The sequence below is a fragment of the Vidua chalybeata genome, chromosome 6 (genome assembly GCF_026979565.1).
Source record: "Vidua chalybeata isolate OUT-0048 chromosome 6, bVidCha1 merged haplotype, whole genome shotgun sequence".
Classification (NCBI taxonomy): domain Eukaryota; kingdom Metazoa; phylum Chordata; class Aves; order Passeriformes; family Viduidae; genus Vidua; species Vidua chalybeata.
In genome coordinates, this window is record NC_071535.1 from 30,402,638 (window position 1) to 30,404,297 (window position 1,660).

The 1,660-nt window shown below is 36.3% G+C and overlaps 1 protein-coding gene across 2 annotated transcripts in view; it reads right to left on the reverse strand.

The window, feature by feature from the left end:
• Positions 1-398: 398 nt before the first annotated feature.
• Positions 399-1,660, reverse strand: part of MEIS2 (Meis homeobox 2) — a 176,165-nt gene continuing 174,903 nt past the window's right edge. For both annotated transcript variants that reach the window (XM_053944777.1, XM_053944776.1), the window contains exon 12: positions 399-1,660. This exon is cut by the window's right edge and continues 193 nt beyond it. In XM_053944777.1, coding sequence (XP_053800752.1) covers positions 1,567-1,660 — 94 coding nt within the window. In that variant the 3' untranslated portion in view covers positions 399-1,566.

Consider the following 1,660-nt stretch of genomic DNA (forward strand, 5'->3'; position numbering starts at 1 on the left):
GCTAAATATCTAGAGGTAAGGTCTGCTGTGGCTATGGATGTACACGCGCATACATGTACACACGAGGCATTAGTCATCTCATGTCTGCGCCTTCGCCACTCAAGCTCAGCTCCTATGTTATTAGCAGGTAGTACAAGTATTAGACACACCTCTGAAATGCAAGCTGGTGAGACAATATTTCAATTTTTTTTTAATCTGGCAAAAATCTAATATCAGTAATCAGCAGAAATATATAACTTCAGATGGCATTTCATTCAATTAGTCTATTAATGCAATGACAAGCTTGTTTCTGATTTTTCCAGCCTTTCTTCTCAATGCTGATAAGAAATATGTTTGAGACATCTCTCATAATAACCTCAGACTCCCCTAAACATGATTAAAAACACAAAAGCCTAGCAAAAAATCAAAAATGAAATATTTATTACCGCATTTTGTGACTTAACACCTTTTTTTTTCCTTTTTAAAACATAACGTCACAGTCCTCATACAAGTATTTTAATGTAAATTTTGACAAAGCTTAAAGGTAACAGCATTTTCTTCTAGTGAGGAACACGTGCTGAGAAAGGAAGAATTCATGGACATACAATACCAATTCCACAGCAGATCTGATACTAGCAAAAACATTCTTTTTTTTTTTCAATTGAGGTAAACACATAGAATATCTAACATGAAACAATTAATAGACCGAACTCTGTACGAAGTTTGTTACAGTATTCTCTTGCTTTTTTTCCCCCAAGCTTTGAGTTCATGATAAAGTCCTAGGTTTGGTGCAAAGACCGTTAGTAACTTCTTTCATTGAGGAAAGCTGCCCAACTTTTAGTTTTGTTTTGTCCAAAGCCAAGGCTCAGAACTACTGGAAGAAGCTTCTGCTCTGTCTGTTCTGTCTTAAATCTTCACCTGCAAGCTCTTTGAAGAAGAGTCCAAAAAAAAAAAAAAACCAAAATAGTTTGGGAGGAATGGGGAGAGACTTAATGAAGCACAAACTATAAAGATCTGTTTGAAACTAAAGGACACATTTTATGAAGGAACAAAATGAGGGAATGGCAAGGCCTTCTTGGAACAGTCTTCTGAGTGATGAGAGACCCAGCAAGACTTTTCATCTTCATCTCCAGGGTAGTTCTTTTCTCACTGGCCAAAACAGGTCTTTCATGGATAGTGACTTCACTGCTGAACCAAACAGTCATTCTTTTGGGAACAACACACATAGTGTGGAAAACAAGGATTTTTTTTCTTCTAAAACTATTTGAGGCAACGTAACGGAGTGATCAACAGAAATGTACAAGTTAACTTAGTTCCTATGTTTATACTACAGTAGTTATAACTCTTGGAGTCTTTTTTTTTTCCAGAGGATCTGTACATGGACATATTCATTTCAGTGAGCCCATGATTTCACATTTGTGTTCTTGTATCATTGGTCCTCTGTTGTTGATGAAAAATGACAAAAAGTAAAAAATAATCACAGCTGTCTGGAATTTTGTATTAAGTGTCAACATCTGGTCAAAGTTCAAAAGTCTTAAAATAGTTTCTGTTTGTTTTTGTTTTGTTTTTCCCTTGAGTTCCCTTATTCTATTGGGCATGAATGTCCATAACCTGTCCACCAACACTGAGGTCTACAGAATTTAACACTGTGGGGCTCTGTGCTGACATGGTCATTCCAGGG